The sequence below is a fragment of the Prionailurus bengalensis genome, chromosome A1 (genome assembly GCF_016509475.1).
Source record: "Prionailurus bengalensis isolate Pbe53 chromosome A1, Fcat_Pben_1.1_paternal_pri, whole genome shotgun sequence".
NCBI classification, from domain to species: Eukaryota; Metazoa; Chordata; class Mammalia; order Carnivora; family Felidae; genus Prionailurus; species Prionailurus bengalensis.
This window is the reverse complement of record NC_057343.1, coordinates 189885531-189912137: the sequence shown is the minus strand read 5'-3', so window position 1 is coordinate 189912137 and position 26607 is coordinate 189885531. Positions and strand designations below refer to the sequence as shown.

Sequence of the window (26607 nt, the reverse complement as noted above, 5' to 3'; positions counted from 1 at the left end):
ACTTTCGTGCACCATACACAAAAATAAACTCAAAATGGATGAAAGACCTTAATATAAGACGGGAAACCATCAAAATCCTATAGGGGAAAGCAGGCAAAAACCTCTTTGACCTTGGCCGCAGCAATGTCTCCTGAGGCAAGGGAAACAAAAGCAAAAATGAACTGTTGGGACCTCATCAAAATAAAAAGCTCTGCACAAGGAAGTCAACAATCAGCAAAACTAAAAGGCAACCGATGGAATGGGAGAAGACATTTGTGAACGACATATCAGATAAAGGGTTAGTATCCAAAATTTATAAAGAACTCAAACTCAATAACAAAAAACAAATAATCCAGTGAAGAAATGGACAAAAGACATGAATAGATGCTTCTCCAAAGAAGACATCCAGATGGTCAACCGACACATGAAAAAAATGCTCAACATCATTTATCATCAAATCAAAACCACAATGAGATACCACCTCACACCTGTCAGAATGGCTAACATGAACAACTCAGGCAACAACAGATGTTGGCGAGGATGTGGAGAAAGAGGATCTCTTTTGCATTGCTGGTGGGAATCCAAGCTGGTGTAGCCACTTTGGAAAACAGTATGGAGGTTCCTCAAAAAATTAAAAATAGAACTACCCTACAACCCTGCAATTGCACTACTAGGTATTTATTCAAGGGATATAGGTATGTTGTTTCAAAGGGGCACATACACCCCAATGTTTATAGCAGCACTATCAACATTAGCCAAAGTATGGAAAGAGCCCAAATGTCCATCGATGGATGAATGGATAAAGATGTGGTATATATCTACAATGGAGTATCACTCGGCGATCAAAAAGAATGAAATCTTGCCATTTGCAACTACATGGATGGAACTAGAGGGTATTATGCTAAGCGAAATAAGTCAGAGAAAGACAAACATCATCTGACTTCATTCATATGAGGACTTTAAGATACAAAACAGATGGACATAAGGGAAGGGAAGCAAAAATAATATAAAAACAAGGGGGGGGGACAAAACCTAAGAGACTCTTAAATATGGAGAACAAACAGAGGGTTACTGGAGGGGTTGTGGGAGGGGGGATGGGCTAAATGGGTAAGGGGCATTAAGGAATATACTCTTGAAATCATTGTTGCACTATATGCTAACTTGGATATAAATTTAAAAAATAAATAAAAATTTAAAATTTTCTTTAAAGAAAAAAATTGGGGGAGTATAGTTGACAATGTTATGTTAGTTTCAGGTGTGTGCCAGTGATTAGACATCTCTTATGTTACGCTACACTCACAAGTGTAGCTACCATCTGTCACAACACAGTGCTATCACAATGCCATCGACTATATACCCTCTGCTATACGTTTCGTCCCTGTGACTTATTCATTTCCTAACTGGAAGTGTGTGCCTCCCACTCCCCTCCACCCATTTTGCCCCTCCCCCATTCCCTTCCTGTCTGGGAACCATCAGTTCTCTGACTTTATAGGTCTGATTCTTTCTGTATGCTTACTCATGTTTTGTTTTTTAGATTCCACATGTAAGTGAAATCATATGGCATTTGTCTTTCTCAGTCTGACTGATTTCACTTAGCGTTAATACCCTCTAGCCCTATCCATGAAATATGTACTTTTTTTAAAAAGCTCCCCAAATATTCTGATGCAAAGCTAGGTTTGATTCCACCAGTGTAGAAGATTTCAAAGAGCTGGTCATTTCCAATCAAAAAGTTTTGCCACCTGCAGGGCATTTTTGACAGGGATCAAGATATAAGAAACCTGATTGGACAGGGCACCTGGGTAGCTCAGTAGGTTAAGCTTCTGACTCATAATTTCAACCCAGGTCATGATCTCAAGGTTTCTGAGATTGAGCCCTGTGTCGGGCTCTGTGCTGATAACATGGAGCCTGCTTGAAGATTCTCTCTCCCTTTTTCTGCTGTTCCTGACACATGTACTGTCTCTCTTTCAAAAATAAATAAATATTTAAAAAAAAAAAAAAGGAAAGAAATATGGTTGGATAAAAACAAAAACCTCCCAAGAACACGATTTCAAGCACTTCACAATAATAACCATCACAGGAACAAAACACAGTTATCTTCAAATTTAAATTTATTAAGACATTCAGCTATGTCTGTCAGTCTACATCCAAATTTGCTACTAAAAATAAAATAAAGTCACATCCCACATTAGGAATATCGAGTCTGAAAAACACTTTTTGAGCCAAGCCTATTGTATAAATAAATGACTAGTTTCTTTTCATATCAAAATTCCCATAAAAAATTACATTCCCCCCTCCCCAGTTCTACCTGTAGCCATGATGAATGTAAAAATTTAAATATGACACATCCTTGTCAAAGAAAAGGTGCAAAGTCTATTAACAGCTTTAAAAGTGGCATTTGCAGAGTGTGATCATACAGTTATGTACTCATTCCCAAAGTGCAAATATTGCCATAATTTAACACTGTTTTGATTCAGTTGCAAGAATTAAACATTACACAGCATTGAAAAGTACACTTAAGGGCCTCTATCAGTGCCCTAAAGCCCTTCCCACTTTGGTCTCCTACACAAACGTGGACCCCAAAGTGTTCATTAGAGTTTTAGTTTACTTCACACAGCCAACACAGTATACAATATATTAACAAAAGTTTCATATACATCAAAATATTGGAGACTCCATCATAAAGTTCAAGAGTCTCAGATTACATGAATGCACCCGCAAGGCCCAAGTGCCCACCCACCCCCTAAAGCACATACGAAGTATGAGCGTGCTTCAATCTTTGAATACAATCAATGCTCCTACATCTTTGATTTCATTTCAGTGCTGTACAAAACTCAATTATCACCTGACTGAGTCCCAATTAACTAAGGGAAAGGGGTTGGTGACAAGGGCTGGTCACTACTCATACTTTGTAACAAGAATGATCCTGTTCCATAGAGAGTGAGAGGTCTGTTCTGCTTCGGCCTGCTTCTTCCCACGCTGTCCTGATGCTCTTTATCCTTCTTTCTTTAGCCCCTTTCAAGCACTCAAATGTGATTTTATTTATCCCTTCCAAGTCAGGGGCAATTTCTGAAGCTGCTAAGGCTGAATTTTGTTGGCAAACTTCTATATCAGCATAGCATACAGAAATACATTTTGATTAGCATTCATTGCAAAATTTCTCCCACAATGTCAAGGGGATGAAAGCCAGCAGTCTCCACTGAGAGTACTTCCTGGGTCAGATTCTTGGAATGTCAAGTCTCCTGCCTCATCATCTTATACATTCATTTCTCAAATCTGAGTGCGAATTTCATAGTGAGTTAACTTCTCCAGAGTATCAAAGCATTACTTCTGCTTCTTTTCTTCTGGGCTGACCTCAACAGGACATACTTCATCTTCTGCACTAACACGATATTCCTTAGGATCACAAGTCCCTTCCTGGTTATCTGATCGTGTGACAATGCATTCGTTATTGTCCCTAGAACCTTCCTGCATCCCAGTCCCTGGAGGATGCTCTTGATTTGGAGGTTCAGTACCTTCCTGAAGCATGATGTGTTGCTCAGCTCCAGCATGAGGTTGTGGAACCAGCTCCGTTCCTAACCCTGCAAGCTGGGAGGAGTTTTTGAGGTGGCAGTGGCACAGAGGGCAGGTCTCCTGGACATACAGCCATTTCTTGAGACATCCTGCATGGAAGAAATGACTGCAAGGTGTGATCACAGCAGATTTCATGTCCTAGAAGCAGGAGGAAAGGTATCTCATAAATGTCTATTATCTAAAATCGTTGCTGCTAATCCCAAAAGTTCTAGTTTCATCATTTCTTTCCCACAAGTTCCCCATATAAAATTTGTAACACAGCTCTTAGAATAAAACTCACTTTAGATTATAATAATAATCCTCCTGCCATCAGAGACCCCTTTATACCAAAATGCAAGAACCACTACCTAAGTAAATAAAAAAGAAAGTAAAAACCAAAAATGAGAAGGAAACTAACTTAACTGGCTTCTGCCTCAGTATGAAACATGAGCATCACACAACTATTGCAGTGTGATTACTGGGTCTCCCCCAGCACGGCATGAGCGTAATTAGAACCTCAGAAAATCTGATGAAGGCAGGACTTTCCACAGTAATGCTTCAACACAGCTGGACAGATTATTCCATGATGAAATTACTGGCAAGGAGACAAAGTCAGCCACATAACACCAGGGTATTGGCAAGGAAGTGGCAATTTCATTAGGGACAATGTAACGCAGTCTTCAAGGTAAGGTCCGTATAAACCAGCATTTCTTAACTTTCATCACAAGCACCAGAGTGCTTGTTAACCATGCACATTCCTGGGCCACCCCAGTTCTACTGAATTGGGATATCTGAAGATGGCATTCACAAATCTGTAATTACAGCGAGCCACCCATGTGACTTTTATGCACACTCAAGTTTGATAACTACTGCAATAAGAAAGAAGTGGTGTATTTTGCATTAATATTCCTTGCAGAAGAAATATTTAAAGAGAGAAGGCTGAGGACATGATGCTTCAATTGTAAACATTTACATTTGGTGACACAACCATTAATTTTGTTTGAAGTCTCAAAACAAGGAGTTGTAGTTGTCACATAAATTCCTTGCCAAAAACTGGTAACACCTGGGAGTCAACTTTTAAGCAGAAAGCCATCCAAGGAAAAGCAGCCAGCTGGGAAGTTAAGCAATTTGACTTTCATTTTCTGTGTGATATCAGCAGGTAGTTCTAGCACCTCAAAAAAGTGATGTGACAACAGGAAATACAAAAAGAGGACTCTTAAATCCCAGAGATGGAACATTTAGGTATGGGCTGCTAAAGCTGATGTACGGGTCTTTGACATGCTTTGTCCTGCATACAACAGGGCTACCAAGCACAAAGGAACCAGAACTAAGACCAGGACCACTTCACTTGGGGGGAACCTACAATACTCCTTAGTTCCCCCAAATGCAAAAATCAACCTGGAAAACATTATTCTGTGAGTACCCAAGGTATGTTCTAGTAACAATAAAAAAGTGGTAGTTGCATTTTATTCTTAGACAAAATTCTTGTACTAGATAGTGTTAAACACACAGATACACACACCACATTAAACCGTAGAACAGCCTTGGAGAAAGAACATTCCTTCATACTCAGTGACACCATCTATAGTTTTATTCCCCTAGCACACGCTCTTTAAGAGCAATTTTAAAGGAACAATTTCTGACAGTACAGTTAAGCTATAAAAGCTGCTACTCAACCACCCCCTTGCACAGGTTATTGGGGACTAAACTCTAGGCCTATTTTTTTGTTGTGACATTTCCAAACTCCTTTACATACTATCTTTCAGTTTTAATAGAGGGCAATCATCAGCTATTCATGGCACACATGCCAAAGATGCCAGGAAGGCCGAATACAGTGCCATACCAATTGGTTGCCTCTACCCCACGTCCATACACACAGGCTATCTCCATCTCAGATATCCATCAACCCACAGGTAAACACACACTCTCTCCAACTATGTTAAGTAAATGAATACTTCTTCCCCACCCTGGAAATACCAGAAGGAAAAGAGTCAGAATCTTGGCACACCACTTTTCAGAAGTTGCTGACTCCTGATAGTATATACTTGATAGTACATATATCTGTGTGTGTGTGTGTGTGTGTGTGTGTGTGTGTGTGTGTGTATTCAGGAGTAAATATAAAATACACCTGACCTGTTTTTCCTTTATTTATGGGTGAGCAATGTTGAAAATAACAATAAATTAGAATTTGGACTAAATTAAAAACTTAGTTTAGAAATAAAACGGAAATAGTCTATCAGGTCTTTAATAATCTTTGAAACTTTTTTTTTTTTTTTTTTTTTTAAACCCAGGAAATAATTCTGCCTAGAAATTTAACTTAAACTTGGTTAATATGGTTAAAGTCCCAGGAGATACATTGTATGACCCACCCAAATGGATTCTTACTGTGCAAGTTACCTGGTAACAGATGGCACAAATATCATTATGTTTCTCCAGCTGCTCTTTTGTAGCAATAGGTAATGATTTAATCTTATTCACAGCATCCCTGCGGAGAAGGAAGCTCTTCCACCCCAGCTGTGCCCGAAGCCACACATTATAATAGGAATGGATGAAGATGATCATTGAGCCCATTACGGTCCACTCTCCGAAGATGGTCTCTGAGACACCATAGGCCACCACACAGAGGGCCACAAGAAACTCCAAGAGGCGGTAAGTGCCATTCACATAGTAGATGACATCATCCATGTTTTCCACTGGCTCTTTTCTGAATTCCTCAACCATAAATAAGACATAAATAAAAAGTGTTCCCAAAACCTGGAAAAAAAAATCACATTATTTTAAAACAGAATATTACCACTAATAAAGGCTTTGCATAGACTTTAAGCAATAACAACATTCCTAAATACTTTTAGGGTGCCATATTTAATACCTAGAGACAGTGGTGTCATTAAAATGTGGGTGCTCTCAGTAATCCAGGCATTCGCTATCAGAAAGCCACACCTTGAGACATAACTTTCTTAAAAATGATTCTGATTAGTTTCTGACTCATCCTTTCCATTTATTCCCCAGATCATCAAAACCTATTAACGTTCCATCTAAATTGTCCTAATTCTGTAGTCATACATGTTCCTCAACTTTCAAAGAACCTTTACCCCTACGGGGAACAATGAATAAATCTGTGTTGCCAGTGCTATATTTTTTTACTTTTTACTGATCTAGCAGCAAACAGCCACCTTCAAACTACAACAAGGTTTTCATTTCCAGGGCAGTATTATCAGTTGTATATATACATGTGTGATACACACGTATGTCATATATTTATATATACCATGAAACAAAAGATATTTCTGAGTAGGTATTTACTTTAAAAATGTGCTCCAAGCAAGTTATAAAATCTTTTAATATTTTAGAGTTCCTTATTAATTTAAGCTTTACATGATAGTTGTGTATCATTTAAAAAACCAGCAAAGTTTAATTACCTTGGTAATAAAAATACAGTGACATAGACAGGTCTGGTATTTTAATAACCTACCATCTAACTCCTATGCTGAAATCAGTGTAATATTTTCTGACAAATAAGTTGGGAAGTGATCGCCTAAACAGGCTACTTCTAATCATTAATCCTGAAGAAGTTTAATTTCTTTTCAAGAAGGAAAACAAAATCAGTTATTGCAGAAAGTTAGTTACTCCTAGGCTTACCTGAAGAGAGGTGAGGATGCTGCTGGAAATAATGATAAGCAACCAAAAATCCATGTGGAAAAACTGGCAAATCATGTAAGCCATATAAGCAGGGAACACGAGTAAAAATAAACAAAGGCTCACCGCACGGAAGTGTTTCCATAAACTCCTAGAGAAAGAAAAGTATTTCTTTAAAGTACCTGTCACCCAGGAGCACAACGATCACATTAGCAACTGATAGGTCTTGGGCTGTGCTTACATTTCCCAGTTTACTGAGCATCCTTGTCCGTGCCCATCACTGTGCTAAATTTCAGGGCAAGTGTCATAGGCTTGGTATTTCAATGCCCCCGACTCACCTCTTCTCTCCACAGTCAATTGCCAAGTGCCATCAATTTTTTTTCTTTTTGTGTTTTTTTCCCTAATGGTTAGCTTTCGGTTCCATTCTCACTCCTACCAATTCCAAAGTGATTTTAGGCTTTTGTAGCATTAAGCCCTAGCAATTTCAAGAGTAATTTGTGGTTTTAAGTCATGAGACATCTTCTCCACCCACTGCGCCATGATGAAAATCTCTGCTACTGTGAGTACAATATTACTAACAGGAATGGTGCTCCAGTGAACAGCTATATTATTAATCCTCATCTGTCAGGCTTGGGGGTGAAAAACTATGAACCACTGTGTTATATGTAGGACCTACTAGCCGGTCTTCCTCTCCTGGTGCCTAATCTATCCTGGACATGGACTGCCTAATCTTCCTACAGCTCTGCTAGGGTAATTTTGCCAAAACCTGTTCTAAACTTCCTAGCCTGGCTTTTGAGCTCCTCTACTCCCAATTTCTTGGTCTAAACTTGTCAACATCTCTTCCTCACTATAAGCAAAGATGGTTCATTAACTGTATTCTAAGAAAAATACAAACATTCTTACATTCCACCAGAAATGCCTCTGTCCCACTCTCTTTTGTTCTAAACCCTTTAGGCTAGCTCAAGCTGAACAAATATATGCACACAGACAGGTAATGTGAATCCTTTCTCCAGGAATCACCAATCCTCTCAGAATTCTTAACACTGGTACAGGCCAATCACTAAACTATAGTATTGTTTCAGGGCACCTGGATGGATGGCTCAGTTGGTTAAGCGTCCTACTTTGGCTCAGGTCATGATCTCAGTTTGCGAGTTTGAGCCCCAAGTCAGGCTCTGTGTTGACAGCTCAGAGCCTGGAGCCTGCTTCAGATTCTGTGTGTGTCTCTCTCTCTGCCCCACTTGTGCTCTCTCTCTCAAAGATAAATAAACATAAAAAAATTTAAAAAAAATAAACTGTAGTATTGTTTCAATTATATAGATATTTATATATCATATAGCTAAACATGTTTATGTTTATTTTATATTATCTAAATAATATATATGTACATACCCAGAAAAATGTCTTATCACCCAAATTTAAACTCCTTGAAAAAAAGAACAAGAACTCTTTCTTCACATGGCTCAGTTTTTAGGCACAAAGGCTTATATGAAGTAAGTGCCAAATAAAACTAGAACATTTATTTTTGCCTGATATTTTTCAAATTATTTTCATTACCTTTTATTTTTTTACTTACTTATCTATTCACTCAAATGCAAAGCCCTATAAGCAGGATAAAAGTTATGGTTATCTCATGGGGGAATAGTTACTATATAGGTATAAAGTATACATAAATATATATAAAGTACATATATATATATATATGTGTTTACATATATATACTTCATATATAGTTCAGTATGTGTACACATATGTTGTGTACACACACACACACACACACACACACTTTTGAAATATAGTATAACCTTATGCTTTTAAGACACCAACAAATTAAGAGGCTTCTTAGATTTCAGTTTCTGACTCCACTTTAACCCTACTCATCAGTAGTGGAATACATACACCAGAGGCCGTGTGATTATGGTAAAAGGAGAAGGAACATAACTTTTCTTTTTGTGTATCTTTTCATACATCACAATATTCTAATAAATCATCCCTTAAATACATCCCAATTTAAGACAGATTATATACCAAGTTGTAGAAGATACATAAACAAAAACCTTCCCTGAGTGCCTGAAGCAGAACTTTGGAAAATTTTCATGCAACAGGAAAAAAAGGTGTGATTTCCACTCCCCTGCAAGTTTACTTATAGAACTATTTACTTTATATACCCAATTTCCAAGTAAATAGATGATAGAGGGCCACCACAAGGGATTAATATATATACATAATATAAATATATATATGTATATATATTTACTTATCAGCTGTTTCCATTTCCTGGGTAAATAAAGGCCAAAGTTAATTTTTTAACATAGTAATTACAAATCTAGAAAGACAGTGTGAACCCTCTGTCTTTTCCTCTTAAACACAAAACTCCATTACAATCTATGTAAAGTGAATATCAAGACTTAACAATTGTTAATGATTTCCTATAAAACATGAACACTTATTTAAGTTCATTATGAGGAAATGTAGATTTCAACCAAAATAGTTTAAAGCTCATGGCTACAAAAAAATTAAACTGTTTTAATTAAAAATCAGCATCTGTGATCTAAAATCAATGTAGAGTCTCAAGGAGACAAAAAAAAAAGTAACATAAATCACCCATTCTACCTTTAACTATAATATAGGTGGGAAGGAAAAATAACCACACACAAAGTTAAATGCTAAACTGTGTGGGTCTACTTGTAATTAGTAATTCAGAGAAGAAAGTGAATTATTATGATAAAAATTAAAGACAGGCACTTTGGAACTGTTTTACACCTTTTCTTGCAAGCATTTCTACTTTCTGAAGTTAAGAGACAAACTTGTCAGTAGTTCTGCTTTGAGATGCACAACAATTTTAGTTTTTTTAAAGAAAGGCAGGCGGGAAGGGATTAGTGTAACAGTTATACTATATTAGATGATAAATTATAAATTTTCTTTAAATAGGGTAATTTACCTTAAAACTTTAAATATATTTTTCAAAATCAAGCTGTAATACATTTATATAAAATAGGTATATATTTACATATACACAACCATGTATTTATACACATACACTGAGAAGTATATACTACATTATGCCAAGAGTTACAATTTATGTCGAATTTTGGCATAAGTGTGTATACACACAAACACAAAAATATATATACATAAACACAAATACAGGTGTGTATATTATATACAGAAACAAATATACACATCTATTTAAGCAGTAAAAATCTAATTTAAAGGGCGCCTGAGTGTCTCAATTGGTTAAGTGTCTGACTCTTGGTTTTGGCTCAGGTCATGATCTCACGGTTTCTTGAGTTTGAGCCCCATGACGGGCTCTGTGCTGGCAGTGTGGAGCCTGCTTGGGATTCTCTCTCTGCCCCTCCCCCACTCATGCTCTCTCTCAAATATATAAACTTAAAAAAATTTTTTTTTAAATCTAATTTAAGATAAAATATAAAAAGAATAGCAGAAAATGACATTGAAACCTCATCCCAGTAACAGATGCCTGGGAGGCTCAGTCGGTTGAGTGTCAGACTTTGCCTCAGATCATGATCTCACAGTTCATGAGTTCAAGCCCCACGTCAGGCTCTGTGCTGACAGCTCAGAGCCTGGAGCCTGATTCGGATTCTGTATCTTCCTCCCTTTGCTCTTCCCCCACTCATGCCCACTCTCTCTCTCTCAAAAATAAATAAAGCTTAAAAACATTTTAAAAAATTAAAAAAAAAAAAAACCCAGGTTAAGCACTATACAATAAAATATACCTTATAAACACCCCAATCCATTTTTTTTAAAAAGTTTGTCATTTGAATTATCTACTACGTAATTAGAATAAGTAGACCATCATCCTAAAATTCCTTGTTAAGACCTGGAGTAAAATTTATAGATAAAAGTTAACAAATATCTCTATAGCTAAAATTGAGACACCCTTTTAAGTTAAACACTGAAAATTACCTCTAGTCTAAGCAACTCCAAAGACATGTGAGGATTCTTCCCCTAATAATTATTTTCTTTAATGACAGAGAGAAGCAATGTTTCATGAATTATCAATATTATCTCGTTTCTCTAATTTGAGAATTAAGACACGTTTCATTTCCTTTTTTAATCTTAACCCAGTACCCTGAATTAATCATAATCCCTGATTCAGAATGCACTATTGCCATTGGTCTGTGGGTGTCCCTCTCTTTACTGAGTTAGTAACCTAATTAGCTCTCTTAAATATTGTAGCAAGCCTTCACGAACCTATCTCCCCATACAAAAGGGAGGGCCTGGACAATAACCCCCATTTAACCATATGGAAGGCCTGCCTTTTCCATATCCTGCCTCACTCCATACAATGAAAGTGTTCTTTACTCTCTTGCTTGCTTCCCTTTTTAGAGTTTTAATCTGTATGTATTCCTAAAGAAGAGATTTAGAATTTTTGTTTTTAACATAAAAATAACATTCTATACTGTCATCTTTTTGGACTTACTTTTTAACTTTATAATGTTATGAATCACTCCTACTGTTTTATGTGTCACGAGATTTCTAATATTCCATGGTGACAATTATCACATTTACTCACCCACTTTCCTGTTCCCAAACATGTCATTTGGGTTGTTTCCAGATGTCTGCTACTATGCATTGTGCTATGAACATTCTTCTACATGTCCTTACTGAGCATGTGCAAGAATGTCCTGAGTATACATGTAGGAGGAGATAATGACCAAACTGTTTCCAAAGTCATTACACTTTACACTCCCACCAGAAACCAGAGATACCCTGTGATCTAGACCTTCCTCCACCCTAGGTATCAGCTGATTTTTTTTCTCTCTCTCTTCTTCCTTCCTTATTTATTCCTTGCCAATCCCAGAGGTTGAAAATAGCACCTCAATGTGGTCTTGATTTACATTTCCCCCATTAGTAAAGAGGTTGAACCTCTCTTCATAGTCCTGTGTTTCTTCTTTCACTAAAAGCCTAAAGATAAAGATGTATTTCATCTTCTATTTCTCTTCTTCATCTGAGCTGTTTGTGTACTGATATCAATTCTTGGATGAGTATAAATACTTCGAGTATCTTCTCGTAGTTTGTAAAGTTAACTTTAGGTTTAAAAAGTTAATTTTAATAGTTAGATTTATCACTCTGCTTTCACAGTCATTCTCAACTCCTAGTCTCCCTTTCCCAGCAGTTCTGTCAGTTTAAGAGATTGTTTCCCACTTGAAGGTCCAAAATATGCTAGCCTATGTAGAGTTTTAATTTTTTGCTTTGACATTTCAGGTCTCTTAAAATTCCAGAGTTGATCCTTTGTTTATGGTGTGAGGTAGGAACCCATTCCATCCTTTTCTAAACAGAAACCATTTTCTTCCAGCAGAATTATGGAAGACTACCACCTGTCCCCACTCATCTGATATGCCACCTCCATCACATACCAAAGTTCCACATACACAGATCTGTTTGGGGGCTCCCTGTTCAAATGCTCAAGTTGTTTCTACTTGAGCCAGTATTATAAAAGCTTCACAGTACCTCCTACTATGAGTGAAATAAAACTTTATCTTCCTCAAGTTGTCTGTTTGATTTCAATACAAGGATTATACTAGCCACACAGAATGAGTTGTGTAGTATTCTTTCTATTGTCTGGAAGTGCATGTTTAAAATAGGGATAATCTGTTCCTTCAAAGTTTGGAACTTGCCTGTACTGCCATCTGTTTACCATTTGCCTTCATTTCTTTAACAGCTACAGAACTATCCAGGTTTTTAAATTCTTCTTGAGTCAGTTATAGTAAGTTACATTTTTCTCATACTTCTCAGTTTTGCTCCTTTCCCTCTAAATTTCCTCTGCATGAGACCTTGGAGGAAGAAGTCAGTAATAAATAAAGCTAGTGCAACATCCTGGAGGAAACAAGAACTGGATTTAATGGTTCTTATGGCAGTGGAATTACAGATTGTTTTTTCTCTTTCCCAAACTTTCTATAGTATTATATTAGTCTTACTAATATATGCCAAAGTAATTAGTATAATTAATACTACAAATGATACTCCCAGAAAGGACAAAATAGTGTTGTACTTAGATAAAAAACAACCCAATCACTTAAGTGGCTATTTAAGGGAGTTCAGCACCAAGTTCAACATCTTAAATGCTTCTATTGAGATACTTCAACCCTCAAAACCAAATCTCAAATAACTATAATGAACTGTAACGATTAAGGTTATCTGAAACAAATCAAAGTTTATTTAAATTAAAATGGATTCTTGGGGCGCCTGGGTGGCGCAGTCGGTTAAGCATCCGACTTCAGCCAGGTCACGGTCTTGTGGTCCGTGAGTTCGAGCCCCGCGTCGGGCTCTGGGCTGATGGCTCAGAGCCTGGAGCCTGTTTCCGATTCTGTGTCTCCCTCTCTCTCTGCCCCTCCCCCATTCATGCTCTGTCTCTCTCTGTCCCAAAAATAAATAAACGTTGAAAAAAATAAATAAATAAATAAATAAATGAATGAATTAAAATGGATTCTGTCAGCTATTCTACCATTTGAGAAAAAATTTCAGAATGTTCAGCAATGTGGGATATGGGAATAGAAAGATAAATCTGATGAACTACAAAATGTTAATTTGGAATGTTTTAAAAATCTGCTATCAAATTTCGATCTCCCAAAAGATCACCTGTTCCCTTACTCATAAAACACTACCAAAGCGGCAATAAATTCAGATATTTCAAAAATCAAGAGAGTGTGAATGGATGCTGGAAAAAAAGTGACACTGAATTTTAAGCGTTCTTATAGAATGCCCTTGTATAAACTATAATAAGCTAAAATTGTATCTTAAAGAGCTAAATGATAATTTGACTTTTATTCCTTAAGAAAACCTCTATATGGTATGGCATGAACATGAATGCAGCTATTAATTTCACTTGGTCCCAGAAGGTGTCAAAAAGTCCCATTAAAACCTAAGTTGGGGGCGCCTGAGTGGCTCAGTTGGTTAAGTGTCCAAATTCAGCTCGTCATGATCTCGCATCGTGGTCTGTGAGTTCGAGCCCTGCATCAGGCTCTGTGCTGACAGCTAAGAGCCTGAAGCCTGCTTCAGATTCTGTGTCTCCCTCTCTCTGCCCCTCCCTTGTTCATGCCTGCCTCTCTTTCTCTCAAAAGTAATAAACATTAAAAAAAATAAAACCTCAATAAGTTGCAATGGTTCTAAAATGCCATCAGATGAGGCAGTTATTCCATTAATAGCTATCTTTATGACTGCCTGAGAGCCTTTATTTCTCTCTTTCCAATTATCTTCTCCTTTCTCTCAATGCTTTCTCTGCTTTAGCATTACATAAAATAAAATTATTTGGTATATTTCTTGGACTGAATTTTCTGCTCTCCATTTTAAAATTGGACAAATATAAAAAGTATTAAATATCTCTGAAGAAGAAAAACACTGACTTGTAATTAATTACATGGTCTTTTTTTTTTTTTTTTTAATTTTTTTTTTTCAACGTTTATTTATTTTTTGGGACAGAGAGAGACAGAGCATGAACGGGGGAGGGGCAGAGAGAGAGGGAGACACAGAATCGGAAACAGGCTCCAGGCTCTGAGCCATCAGCCCAGAGCCCGACGCGGGGCTCGAACTCATGGACCGCGAGATCGTGACCTGGCTGAAGTCGGCCGCTTAACCGACTGCGCCACCCAGGCGCCCCATAATTACATGGTCTTTGATGTGATTTCTAACTATAGGCATCTTGAGAGGAAAAAAACAGAAATGTTAAACATATAGAAAAAAATTTAAAAATGTAAACTCATCACCTTAAGCTAATACCAATTATTCATCCATGTTCTGTCTCTAAACATTATCTTCAAAAAAATCTTCAAAAAAATCTTCGAAAAAAATCTACATATTTTACAATATTACAAAAAATTTTTAGGAAGTTTCTTACTTGTCTCTAGATGCTCCCAGCGCCAAAACAATTGGATCTGCAATCTCTAACATTGACTGTAGGATAGAAGCTACAACAATGAAGAGGATAATACTGAGCAGGAATGCCCGATGAACAACCTGTAGTTCTATGAGACCAGTCTGTACTGCCAAGATTAACAGCGTAACTCCTTCTGTCATGCCCCTAAAAAAAAACACACATTTTTAGAAAAACAAACAATAATCAGAATCTCATTTCATTCCATGAGCAAATAATCCTGATCAGAATGTTAATACATATAACATTGATATAACACATATAATATATAACACTGACATGTAATAACAATATAATGACTATGTAATAGTCATAATATTTCACTATATGTGTAAAACATAATTACTATTATTTTAGCATACAATGAGAATAAAAGCAGCTTCTAAGATAAATAAAAGGTTTTGCTAATGAGCCAGGCACTCTACCATTCTGAGATATCCACTGAATTACACATATTTATATCATGAGCTTTTTCCTGACTATAAAAGATAAAATCATAGGTGAATGTCTTCATAATCTTGAAGTAGGAAAGGTCTCTTTAAGCAGACCATAAGAACCAGAAGACATAAATACAAACTTTTTTGAAATTCAATTGCCATATGGAAAATATATACAAAAATCCTTAGAGATAGATCTTTTTTATCCTATTGACTTGATTTATAAATAACTCTTACAAATAAATGAACAAAGGATTAAGTCCAATTTTCAAAACCACAAATTAGCAAATATTTCGAAGTCTGATGACCCAAGCACTGACAAGGAATCTGAGAAAAAATGGGAACACTAATGTTGACATAAAACATGTAAAACTTTTCTGGAGAAAAATTTGCTAATAAATTTAAAATATATACACAATTTAACTCAATAATCTTGCTGGTAATAATTTACCCTATGGATGTACTACAAAAAATTTATATGTAAGAGAAAACACAGTGAATAATAAAACATGTTATGTGACATCATGGGAATATAACTGGCAAAATCCAGATTCTGAAAAATTAAGTAGAACAATGAAGTGTCTTCAACAAATAAAATGAGAGGGGGAAAAAATACAGAGAGACAGCAAGGACCTAAACATTAAAAGAGACTTAAAAGATATTAACCAACTGCAATATGGGCCTTATTTGGATCTGAAGCTGAGCAAATAAAATGTTTTAAAAAAAAGATCAGGAAAATATGAACACCAACTGGGAATTTGAGGTCAAGGAATTCTTCTCTTACTGGGAATGAATATTTTATTGTTGTTATGTTTTTTCATATGAGACTGAAATACTTGTGGGTAAAATGGTATCATATCTGAGATTTGTGCCAAACAAATGCAGCCAGGAGTTATGGAGGGGACAGAGTAAGTGAAGTTGTTAAGGACATGCATGATAGAAGATAGGCCATATTATTGGAGATGGGTGACAAGTATATGGAGGTTCATTTTACTATTCTCTCAACTTTGTTAATTTGAAATTTTCCTAATTAAGAGTTAAAAAAAGAGAGACATATACAAAGATACTCATAGCACAATTTTTAATAGCAAAAAAAAATACATTTATATTTTAGAATACTATGCTTTAATCAAAAAAATGAGGATGTCTCTGTTGACATAAACAAATTATCTAAAAACTATTTAAAAGAAAAAATAAGGTGCAGAACTGTTTACAGTATGTGGAAATGAACAACAACAAAATATATATATGCATTTTTCCCCATAAGAAAATTTAAAATAATGATCTATAGCTGTTACCTTTGGGGAAAGGAAATGACAAGCAGGGGAAGGAAGAGTTGTCACTTCCCGTTTGGTATTTTCTGAATGGTATTAATTTGGTGAGCTTATACATGAATTATTTTTCTTTCTTGCCCTCCCCCCCCTTCTTTTTTCCATTACAAAAGTGTTAGCTGGGACTGGCAGGAAGGTTATAAGGTAGAAGTTTTTCTCTTTTCTCATAAAAAAACTAAAATGTACACCAAGAAAAAAAATTTATTTCTTCCATTTACAAGGTACTCACCATCTACTAATTCTGAAATATTCCATAAAGATTTAAAGACTTTAAGATTCTTTAAATTTATATAAATGAAACCAATAAAAATTCTTACATTAAGATAACAGAAATTATGACAAGTTCCAAAAACAGGGTTTCCCAATATCTGATCTTAGTGATTTAATAACAACTAGATTAACTATTCTTGGATTATCATTAATGCATCCTTTGAAACTTCAATCAGTATCAAATTTATGTCCAACCATAAAAAATTAAGCAAGTATCAAATACAGAAATTTGATTTTAACATGGCTACACTTAACTTCAAATGGAAAAAAACAAGCTATTAAAAATCTCTTAAACTCTGGGGCTCCTGGGTGGCTCAGTCAGTTAAGCATCTGACTTCGGCTCAGGTCATGATCTCAAAGTTTGTGAGTTTGAGCCCCATGTCGGGCTCTGTGCTGACAGCTCAAAGCCTGGAACCTGCTTCGGATTCTGTGTCTCCCTTTCTCTCTTGTCCCTCCCCTGCTCGTGCATGCTCTCTCTTTCAAAAATAAATAAACATTAAAAAAATTTTTTTTTAATCTCTTAACTCTAGGAAAGTGTCCAGTATATACTGATAAGTACAAACAATAAAAATCCATCTTTTACATATGGAAATTCAGTTATATTTTTCATAGTATTTTTAATCCAAATAGTTTCAACCATTCAAAAAAAAAAAAAAAACAAACCTTCAAAATACCATTTCCTCTGAAATTCATCATTACTTCTTCAAGTTATATATAATATTTAAATTTCTAGAGATATTCATAGTCAAGAACTTACCTATTCATGGCAGGATCATTCATGAAAGCTCGATAACCTTGCAAGTAAAACTTGCAGAGTGTCAGAACACCCAAGGCAACAAAAGAAACCGTGAAGACCAAGCCCAGAAGTGAGTAAGGAGTGCTGCAGCATTCAGCAATACTAGAAAAGAGTGGGTGGGGGTATTGATAGATAAATGTTTTCCCCTGGAAATAAAACCATCTTAAGCCTTCAAATAACCACCAAGCTTGTTCTGATCCTTATCAATTAAAACACCCAAACAAAATTTAAGGTAAAATCACCTGACCACTCCACTAATAATTTAAATCCATTCTTATTATTATCCTAACCTACACTTTTTAAAAATCTCTTTGGCAAATATTCAGTATATAGAACCATATCTGAAACAAGTCTATTTTTATTTATCATCTCTTTCAAATGCAGTAAGAGCTTAAAATTTTGTTCAAACCTTAAGAAACATACAATTATGTATGCATGTATGTATAAAAAAGGAATAGAAAAATTACTTGGGCAAGACACCTAAACGTCATCTAAAATCTCAGTATTAGTATTAGGGGCTCCTGGGTAGCTCAGTTATGTGTTCAACTTCAGCTCAGGTCATGATCTCGGAGTTCATGGGTTCAAGCCCCACACTGGGCTCTATGCTGACAGCTCAGAGCCTGAAGCCTGCTTCAGATTCTGTCTCGTCTTTCTACCCCTCCCCCACTTGTGCTCTGTCTGTCTCTCTCTCTCTCTAACAGAAATCAACATTACAAAAATTTTTTAATAAAAAAATAAAAAATAAAATCTCTATTACTTTCTTACTTTTTAAATAAGTCCAAATTCATTCATAGCTTATTGATTTATTAAGCCTATTACACCATGCTACACTTCATTTGATTGTGCTTTCTAATGGATAATAATCTGGTTTAAAACACAACCAATCCCAGTCCCATGCTTAGGTTAACCACAGAATTCTATTTCTTTTCTCCTTAAATTGAATTACTTTTTGGATCATCTTAAAATTCTGCATAAAACTTCCATAGTAATTACATAAATACCAATAGCAGTGAAACTTCATTAATAATGAGTTGGCTATCAAAATGTATTTGGTATCAATTTATTGCATGTTTATAGAAGCTAATTATCAATTAAAGCTGTTATTTTCAGAAAGTACAAAATCAGGGGCACCTGGGTGGCTCAGTTGGTTAAGTGTCTGACTTCGGCTCAGGTCATGATCTCCCAGTTTGTGGGTTCGAGACCTACATGGGGCTCCAGAGACTGGAGCCTGCTTCGGATTCTGTGTCTCCTTCTCTTTCTCTGCCCCTCCCTTCCTCATGCTCTCTCTCTCAAAAATAAACATTTAAAAATAAATAAATAATTAATTAAAGTACAAAATCAGACTCAGTGCCAATAAATTTATTCTACTTATTTACTAAAATAGGTATGTCCTCTGACATTTTTATTGATATTTAATTCTGTGTAACATTTTCCCTACACCACTTAGTGCACAGTGCTCCATCATTTGGTTGGCCGAGAAACAATGGCTCTATTAATGAAAAATTTTAAATTTTTATTTGCTTACACTATCAACAAGAGCCAAAGTATGGAAAGAGACCAAATGTCCACCAATGGACGAATGGATAAAGAAGATGTGGTATATATATACAACAGAGTATTACTCAGCAATCAAAAAGAATGAAATCTTGCCATTTCCAACTACGTGGATGGAACTAGAGGGTATTATGCTAGGTGAATTAAGTCAGAGAAAGACAAATATCATCTGAATTCATTCATATGAGGACTTTAAGCTACAAAACAGATGGACATAAGGAAAGGGAAGCAAAAATAACATAAAAACAGGGAGGGGGACAAAACACAAGAGACTCAAATATAGAGAACAAACAGAGGGTTGCTGGAGGGGTTGCGGGAGGTGGGATGGGCTAAATGAGTAAGGGGCATTAAGGAATCCACTCCTGAAATCATTGTTGTACTATATGCTAACTTGGATGTAAATTAAAAAACCAAATTAAACAAAAATACCAAAAAACCCTTTGATCTGCTTATATGTACTTTCCTGAAGGACAGAGTTTCAGTCTTGCCTTTATGTACCAGGGAATGAAGATAGTGTGTGTGTGTGTGTGTGTGTGTGTGTGTGTGTGTACACAGACACACACACACAAACCCATGTGCTAGACTGGGGGCCTGAGATTCAAATTCAAGAGTGGAAAAATAACAAATACAGATCTAGCATAAGCTCACAAAAAAGATACTTTAGTAGAAAAAGGACTCTGATGACTTAAGACCATTTTTTTAAAAAATCTAAATCTTAAAAACTAAGTCTTAGAATTCCTTTGGGGCAAACAGAAAAGTATTAGGATATACTTATTTCACCAATTATTTGACTGTATCTGAATAATGAAGCAAAACATTAAAAATAACATGGCATAGGGGTGCCTGGGTGGCTCAGTCAGTTAAGCATCCGGCTTTGGTTCAGGTCATGATCTCATGGTTCGTGGGTTTGAGCCCCATGTTGAGCTCTGTGCTGACGTGCAGATTCTCTCTCTCTCTCTCTCCCTCTCTCTGTCCCTCCCTCACTTGTACTTTCTTGCTTTCTCAAAATAAAAAAACTTAAAAATGAAATAATATGGCATAGTGCAAGAGGAAGTCATAGGGTTTGAACTCAGATGGGATTTGAGATCAGCACTGTTTTTGTTTTTTTTACCAGTGTCACCTGGGGCAAGTTACTCTTGGCACAGTCTCCTGAGCTATTAAAATGATAATGATAATAGAGGCACCTATCTCTCAGGGTTGCTGTAAAGATTAAGTGTGAAGAAAAGTGTTTAGTAGTGTGGTTAGCATATATTAAATACTCAGTAAATGATAATTACTTTTAGTAACATATGTTTTATTTACCCAACCAATAATTTACCTTGAAATTGAAAAAATATTTTTATTTATTATATTTTTAAATGTTTATTTTTGAGAGAGAGAGAGATAGAGAGAGAGAGACTGAGTACCAACGGGGGAGGGGCAGAGAGAGAGAGGGAGAGGTAGACACAGAATCAGAAGCAGGCTCCAGGCTCTGAGCTGTCAGCACAGAGTCCAGTGCAGGCCTCAAACTCACGAACTGTGAGATCATGACCTGAGCTGAAGTCAGACACTTAACCAACTGAGCCAACCAGGGGCCTCTGAAAAAATATTTTTAAAATTTGCTATGTACCTTTTCACAAATCATTTGACGAAACCTAATATACCATTATTACATTAGCACCTTCCCTGCACTGCCAGACATAGGCATCCACTGAATGAAAATCCTATCTCAATTAAATATGGGGTATTCTAATATAACTGGGAAAAGTTAATTGCAAAACTTACTACTCCTAGATCAACGTTTTCTCTTCCTAAGGTTATGTACAGTATCACATGTTCTCATTAATTACCTTGTCAGGAAAAGGAAAAGAAGCCTCTCACGTGATGCAGGCTGATCTCGAGTACTGAAATAGGAGTAAATCTGAAGAGCAAATAAGACGAGCCAGAAAACCATGAAAAGTACAGGGACTACGAGTTGATTCCACAGGGACATTCCCAAGGCTAGAAGGCCATATACCTCTACTACCTGAGTAAGAAAATAAGACAGGAAAACATCTTGTATCACTTCAACAAACACATTTAAACATAAAAGAGTAATACAGAGAAAAATAAAATAGCTTTTTTTCACTGTAAGGTTGTTTCAGATAAATTCCTTTGAAGTTTTCTCTATACAGTCACTAAGCACCACATTTTTAAAAATTCACTGAGTTTTCATTATTGTTAACACGACACACACTCATCAAATGACCACCATAAATTCCCCTTATGGTTCAGAGTAAAGTCACTTTCAGAGTAAAATTACATCAAAGGCAGGTTGTAAACTGACTTATCTGTAAATCATAATGATCAATCAGGACTACCTTAAATGATACAATAGTGCTTGAGTGGCTAGAAAAACAGGCAATATGAAAGGAAGACTTTTTCAGGATTTAGTCAGGAAATTTTATAGGTGAAACAGTTTGATGAAGGCAGAATAATCACTGGAGTTTACTGGAGAGAGAAGACAGTTAGCAAGTCTTTTTTCCCCCAGATAAATCAATTCCCCTTGTTCCTCCTATGCATTTTTCAAACAACATTTCTCAATTTATTTGGTTTGCCAAGTGCCTTAACACCAAGAAAAAAGGTACATGTAAAAAAAAGTTTATTAATCTATTAATAAGTAAATTAGCTTTCTAGTTTGTAAAATAATCTCTTATGAGATTGATTAGGAAGAATCAATTTTCATAATCTGATTCAGCCGAAGAGCACAATGTAACCAAGTTTCTAGAGTTACTATGCCAGGGACCAGACCCTGGTAACACAACAGGGTTCTCCAAGGCAAGCTATAAACTATAACCTACAGAGCCAAATGGTCTTGCTGAAACTCTCAGTGTGATACCAGAATGCTTCAATAAACTACAAATATCTTAAAATACACTGACTTCAAGTTATTCTGATTTCTAATTAATACCTATCTCTAGATAGATAAAGATCTTTTAAGCATTAAGTTAAAATACACTGACTTGCAAGTTATTCTAAATTTAAATTATTTTCACCTGGAGGCACCTAGGTGGCTCAATCGGTTAAGGATCCAACTTCAGCTCAGGTCATGATCTCACAGTTCACAGCCTCTCTGAGGCTGACAGCTCAGACCCTGGAGCTTGCTTTAGATTCTGTGTCTCGCTTTCTCTGCCCCTCCCCCTGTCACACTCTGTCTTTCTCTCTCTCTCAACAATAAACATTCTTTTAAAAATTATAAAAAATACTTTTAGTAATAAAAAAATGATAAATTCCATTTGTAACTCAAATGCTTTTTCTAAAATCTAGTCAAGATTAACTTCTATTTTTCCCCTACTAGAAAATATTTAAAGAAAAAGCAAATTGTCCAACTATGTGCAAAATAATTATTAGCAGCAAATGATCATTGAGAGGTAGAAAGTATTTTTCCTCCTTTCCATTCAAGAAACATGACTAAAAAGCCTGATAGTTTCCATTTCTTGCTTATCCAATTCTTTCCAGGTTGTGAATTTTATAACCTATAATTTATTTTCAACTACAACATCTAGTGATGCATGAATCTTATGGCAACCAAGAAGGTAAACATGACTGAAAAATGAGGGCTCTGTCCTTATGATGATAAAACAGCATCCAATTAATGTTTACTGCCTGTCTACTGTTTTCCTACAAACTAGGATAGCTCCACAAGACTGAATTCAAAGAAAAACACTAGTCATTCTTACTCTGAATGGAAGTACAATGCTTCCTCATGAAATAGCTCTTCTCGGAGTGTGAAAATAACTTCCTTTTCTCTGAAAAACCTACTTTTAGGAAAACTGCCCAAGTTAATCATTACATAAGATGAACAAAGAAGGCAGAATCAGGCTAAAGCCAAGAGTAGATAGAGGGAAATTTTTCCGGGAAATCTGTCCCTGGGGCTACAACAACAACAACGAGGACAACAACAAGACCCACTTCACTTAGTAGTTTCAGTTTGGTCAATCTGAGAGCATCCTGTACCTTAAGGTCACATACACACAGTTGAAAGGTAGTAAAGAATGTCCATTTTAACATTTTGTTTTTATATATCAATGTCAGTTTTAGAATCTATTTTATATACTGAAATGTATCAATTAAGGTAAATGGAAATAGATAAATATCTATTGTTTCTGTCTGGGAATAATCTGTTTTAGAGCAAAGGTTAAAAAAAGTAGGATAAGGCAGAAGCACATCATGTTGGCAACATCAGTATGTCTAAGCAAAATCCATCATAGTATAAACAACTTAACTTCTCAGTTTACATAAATTAAGCAAACATAGGGGGAAATAACTGTAGGCACAGGACTATAACCAGGAGAAAAACCAGGATTTGACCCCTAGATTTTCAATTCTGTATTACTTTGGTCTTTGTTATAATACTCAACACATACAGAATAATGTCTGCCTGGCACCAAACTCACTTAAATCTCAGAGCAACCCTATGAGTTAGGTACAACTGTTATTATTAGCTCCATTTTATGGATAAACCAACTTAAGTGACTATCCCCAGGTTACACAGCTAGTAAACAACAGTGCCAGAGTAAAAACCCAGACACTCTGCTTCCACAGAATCCCTTTACTGCCTCTCTATACAACACTTCATAATAAAAAATCTTCCATGTTCCTAATTAGGTTGCTATTTAAAAACTGTCCAACAGAATGTTACCATAACCATGACTGAAATAACAAGGAGCTAAACCTTTAATATAACTAGCATTTATGCAGAATTTTATCTGTGTGTGGTTGTCAGTCTTACCTGAACCAATTCTCTGTATGCAGACTTAGCAAGGTTATAAGGTACTAAAAGATTAGACCCAAGAAAATAGAGAACTTCCAATCCAGTAAAAATCATAGCAAATTTGTTGATGATAACAATGGTCTCCAGAGGAACAAGGCAGAGTCGTGCTAGCAGGGGAAGCATGTGAGCTGAAAACAGCCAAATCTGCTTCGTTTTCATGACACAGGAACATAAAGTACACACCACCAACTGACCTAAAATGGGGAGGAGAATGCATTTAAGATTTGGTATTCACAAAATAAAAGCAAAAGATAATGCCAATAAGCATGATGACACAGCTTTTGAAAAAGTCTAATTAAGATCTCCTAGGTAACAGTCTAAATCAAATTTTTACCTCATCTGACCATAATTACATATTCATATGTCCCGTCAATTCTGAGCATCAATTCCCTAGGTACTGATCTGAAAAAAGCAGTACAAATATCCACTAGTCTTCATCACATTTCAGATGACATATATAATACAAAAAACATTTTTTTAAATGTCTAGCTCAGTATTATGATAATTCAGTTACTACTGTTTACATATAGCTCTTTTCACAAAGGTCCATCAATATTTAATTGTTCTGGTTGATAGGTAAAAGCATAAAATCCAAGAGATACAGTTACTTCTCTAAGATCACGATGCGACAAAATTCATTGAGATTTTCAAGCTTTAATTACATTTACAGGATCATGCAAGCCTTCCCAAAGGACTCAATAATGAAAGTAAAACTTTGTTTAAGCAACAAATTCTTCTCAGATGATTAGGCATGATCATTATAGAAAAGTTAGAAAATACAGAGAAATAAAAAGGGAAAACTCAATTTCTTATAGTCCAGTATCTTTGGTCCATTAATTAAGGCACTGCATACAGAGTCTAAGCATTGTGTCTGAAACCTAGTAAGTGCTCAACAAAAATTAGCTATTCATACTGTTTTCAGATTTATTCTATGCAAGAGAATATACAAATGTTTTATTATATAAGTGAGATTACAGTGTACACACTACAGTTTTTTCAGTTAATACATATAATCCATTAGCTCTCCCCATACCAATAAACATATACACTTTTTTTTTTTAGTTGTATGGTATATTACACTGAATGTGTATGAAACAGTATTAGCATTTGGCTGTTTTCAAATAGTTCATAATTATAAAATGCTTTGTTATGAATAAGCCTGATGTTTAACGCTTATGACATCCTCATATACTTGGAGCACATTTCCTAATATCTTCTTAGACTAAATTCCTAAAAGTGTAATTACTGAGTCAGAAGAAACCTTTAAGACTTTGACACATACAATCAGACGGCCCTACAGAAACAAAACACCCAGGGTACAGGGTGCGCATTTTTCTACTGACTTGCCAACAGTAAAAATAATTTAAAGAAGGAATATTTCCTAAGATTTTCTAAATATTGCATTTTGTTGATTACCAATTACAAATAAGTACATAAAAATAATTTGCAATTATTTGGTGAAATGCTTGTTTTCATTCTTTGGCCATTTCTACTGGGGAATGTAGCCTTCTATGTTTTGACTAAGATATTAATTTCCTTTGTCACATGACTATATTTTCCCAATGTATTATTTGAATATTTTAATAATTTTTTCTCTTACAGAAGTTTTTACTGTAAATAGTCAAACCTATCAAACCTTTTCCTTCATGGTTTCTACCTTTGGTGCCATGGTTAATCACATGGGTTCTCCTACTTAAGATTATACAAGTAATCACGTACATTTAAAAAAAAATTTTTTTTTAATGTTTATTTATTTTTGGGAGAGAGACAGAGTGTGAGCGGGGAAGGGCAGAGAGAGAGGGAGATAAAGTAGGCTCCAGGCTCCGAGCTGTCTGCAGAGCCTGATATAGGGCTCGAACTCACAAACCATGAGATCATGGCCTCATGGACAAAGTCGGATGCTTAACCTACTGAGCCAACCAGGTGCCCCACCTACGTTTTCTTTTATTATTCTTTAATTTAAAAATTAATACATTTGGAATTTATTTTAGAATAAGGTAAAATTGGAATTTGTTTTAGAATAATTTATTTTAGAATTTCAGTACTTATAAATCTTCACTTAATATAACCAGGTGATTCAAGCTTAAGAAACACTACTGTCCCATGAAAGACAAAAACCAAAACAAACAAAAAAAGATCTCAGAGGAAATGGATAATTCAAGGAATAAAAGAAAGCTTCAAAGAGATAAATGATATATCTATGAAATAAAAAAAGACTGTCATAATAAAAAGAATTCAATGAAAAAAGTTCCTGGATATTAAAAATACACAACAACAAAAAAAGATCTAAGTGTGTTTTTCCAGATGTTTTAGTCAGTTGTCTCAAAACTAGCTACTGGAATCATCCAATTCTTTTCTTATTACTTTGAAAT

The 26607-nt window shown here is 35.6% G+C and overlaps 1 protein-coding gene across 1 annotated transcript in view; it reads right to left on the bottom strand.

Moving 5' to 3' along the window:
- Nucleotides 1-2069: 2069 nt before the first annotated feature.
- The window catches only part of RNF145 (ring finger protein 145), a 59309-nt gene continuing 34771 nt past the window's right edge, over nucleotides 2070-26607 (bottom strand). The window contains exons 5-11 of the mRNA XM_043597043.1: nucleotides 24194-24429; nucleotides 21273-21448; nucleotides 17851-17991; nucleotides 15020-15202; nucleotides 7168-7315; nucleotides 5926-6282; nucleotides 2070-3687 (exon numbers count right to left, since the gene is read on the bottom strand). Of these exons, the coding sequence (XP_043452978.1) occupies nucleotides 3301-3687; nucleotides 5926-6282; nucleotides 7168-7315; nucleotides 15020-15202; nucleotides 17851-17991; nucleotides 21273-21448; nucleotides 24194-24429 (1628 nt within the window). The 3' untranslated portion in view covers nucleotides 2070-3300. The remainder of the gene's footprint in view (nucleotides 3688-5925; nucleotides 6283-7167; nucleotides 7316-15019; nucleotides 15203-17850; nucleotides 17992-21272; nucleotides 21449-24193; nucleotides 24430-26607) is intronic.